The following is a 2,228-nucleotide window of genomic DNA, read 5'->3' as shown; positions in this document are numbered from 1 at the left end:
CGAGCCAACTTCCGTCCCCAGCTTCTGCAGGATTCTTTGTTCTAGTCTAGGGTTATCTCTAGAGTCATATTTTCAACCAGGAGCAATAGAGGAAGGAGGCGTGAAAACTCCTAAATTCGCAAACACGCTCACGTAGCCACCAGCATGGACTAGGTTCACAATTCTTTTGAGTTTTCAATCCCAGATCCCAGAAAGCTGCCTGCTGGTGCTTCTCCTGCAGATCTGTGATGTTTATGACATTCTTTTTCTACCGTTTGGAAGAAGGACTGATGATTAGGTCTCACTGCCACCAAGTCCATTGTGACCCGTGCCACCAGGGCTCCCCCTGCATAAGTAGGAATCACCATTATTGTTGTCATTGTTAGGTGCCATAGATTCATCTTTCCACTCATAGGGGACACAACTCACTGCCACTGAATGGATTATGACTCATAAGAACCTATAGGATATTGTAGAGCTGCCCCTGTGGGTTTCGAAGCTTTACCTCTTCACAGGAATAGAAACCATCGGTTTCCCGGGGAGCAGCTAATGGTTTAGAACCGCTTCCCTTGTGGTTAGCAGCTCAACGATTAACCCACCACACCACCGGGGCAGTGTGTTTTGTCCTGTGCATCTGTGAGTTTGCATGAGTGTGCATGTATGTGAGCATGTACGAGAGTAATTGTGATTCAGCTTTTGATCTACACAGAAAGGCTTGAAAAAACAGCAACTTTTCTTTGGAGCGCCAATGGGCATCTTCTTTAGCAAGCACTTGGGAGAGCAGTGAAATTGTCTCCATCCCTGGCCCGGGCCCAGGGAATGATTTGGGTGTTGGGTCCCTCCATGCACCTCCACATTCCCCTCCACCCCCCAGTCTCCCTGGGCCCCTAAGCACCACACAGACTTCTGAGAGCCCAGCCCTCGCCCTGGGGCCCTGCGCCCAGGGCTGGATGGATGGGCACACTTTGGTTCTGCACCGGTCCTCACTCACTCATTGGGTCTGCTAATGCTTTCACTAGGAATTGGGCAGACCATTGGTTTTTCCACAGCCAAGGACATTGTCAACAGTGGCATCTCTAGTTTAAAGCTATGCAGGCCTAGAGACCTGGAGTGGGGCCCCGATTGACAAAGTGGGGTTCCCAGCCTGTCTCCCTGTGCTGCCCCTCTCAGTAAGCTGCCTGCCTGCCGCCAGCCTCCACCCTCTTCTATCCTCCATTACAGCAAGCCATATCTCAAGTACGTATCCCTCTCTTTCCGAGGGGGAAGAAGAAAGGCCGAATCCACAGGTCCAAGTAGGAGTTTAGACCAAGGATTTCCACATCCAGACACTTGTAAACCGCCCTCACCCCCAAGTCTAGGTTCACTGAAGTCCTGATGACCCAGGACAGGAAACTATTTTTGGGCTAGGCAGCTGGAGGAGAAATATACAATCGCAATAGTTTCCTAATTTTATGAAACAACCCCCCTCGAGCCCGGTAAAGGATAGAAACCCCCCTGAAATCAATCTGATCAGTTCCATGATTGATTCTCTTACACCTCCTACACCCCATCCCCACCCCCACCCCCGCTCCTCGATCCGTCCTGTTTGTTTTAGTTACGAAATGTTATGGGCATCTCAGTTGTGACTGAAAAGTAACCTTGAAACACGGCGGCCTGAATGTCAGAGACAAATCGCAGCCTCTCAACTGTCGGTCGCATCTGGCAGAGCTCCCGCCAGCCGCCACCACTCCTCCGGTCGCAGGCCAGCGCTCAGAGGAGCCCGAGAGCCGAAGCGACCGGACCCCGCGCGCTGGGCGCGCCTGCGGAGGCCACGGTGGGTCTCAGCTGTGTGTGTGTGTGTGTGTGTGTGTGTGTGTGTGTGGTGGGTGGGGTTAGGGGGGTCCCGGGAGCTGCGGTTGCCAAGGTAAAGGTGTGTGCACCGTTCCACGCTTCCCCAGGAAAGGAGCCCAGCGAACGAAGAAACCTGAGCCGGCTAGAGCGCGTTCCGGGTGGCCTGCGCCTTAGGGACGCACCCGGTTGGGCGCCGGGCACTGGCCGGCCCGGGGCTCCAGGCTGCTCCCCAGTGGCCCCCCTCTCACCTCCCTTCCCAATTTCCGAAGTCCCCCCCCCACCCCAGGGCCCTAGAGGAAACGGGGGCGGCCGGGGCGCGGCAGCAGGTGCCCGCCGGAGCGTCTCACTTAGGTGTGAGCTGATTATTCAAATGGCCTGCTGAGGTCTGGGGATTGGCGGCCGCCCCCGCGCGCCCGCGC

General features: G+C 55.3%; 1 protein-coding gene across 1 annotated transcript in view; it reads left to right on the top strand.

Annotated features, from left to right (window-relative positions):
• Nucleotides 1-1,636: 1,636 nt before the first annotated feature.
• The window catches only part of FOXA2 (forkhead box A2), a 4,043-nt gene continuing 3,451 nt past the window's right edge, over nt 1,637-2,228 (top strand). Inside the window, exon 1 of the mRNA XM_004716946.2 lies at nt 1,637-1,792. Within this exon, the coding sequence (XP_004717003.2) occupies nt 1,637-1,792 (156 nt within the window). The remainder of the gene's footprint in view (nt 1,793-2,228) is intronic.

This window comes from Echinops telfairi, unplaced genomic scaffold (assembly GCF_000313985.2).
Source record: "Echinops telfairi isolate 266 unplaced genomic scaffold, ASM31398v2 ScPeMD7_5592;HRSCAF=6446, whole genome shotgun sequence".
NCBI lineage: Eukaryota > Metazoa > Chordata > Mammalia > Afrosoricida > Tenrecidae > Echinops > Echinops telfairi.
This window is presented reverse-complemented; position numbering and strand designations above follow the sequence as displayed.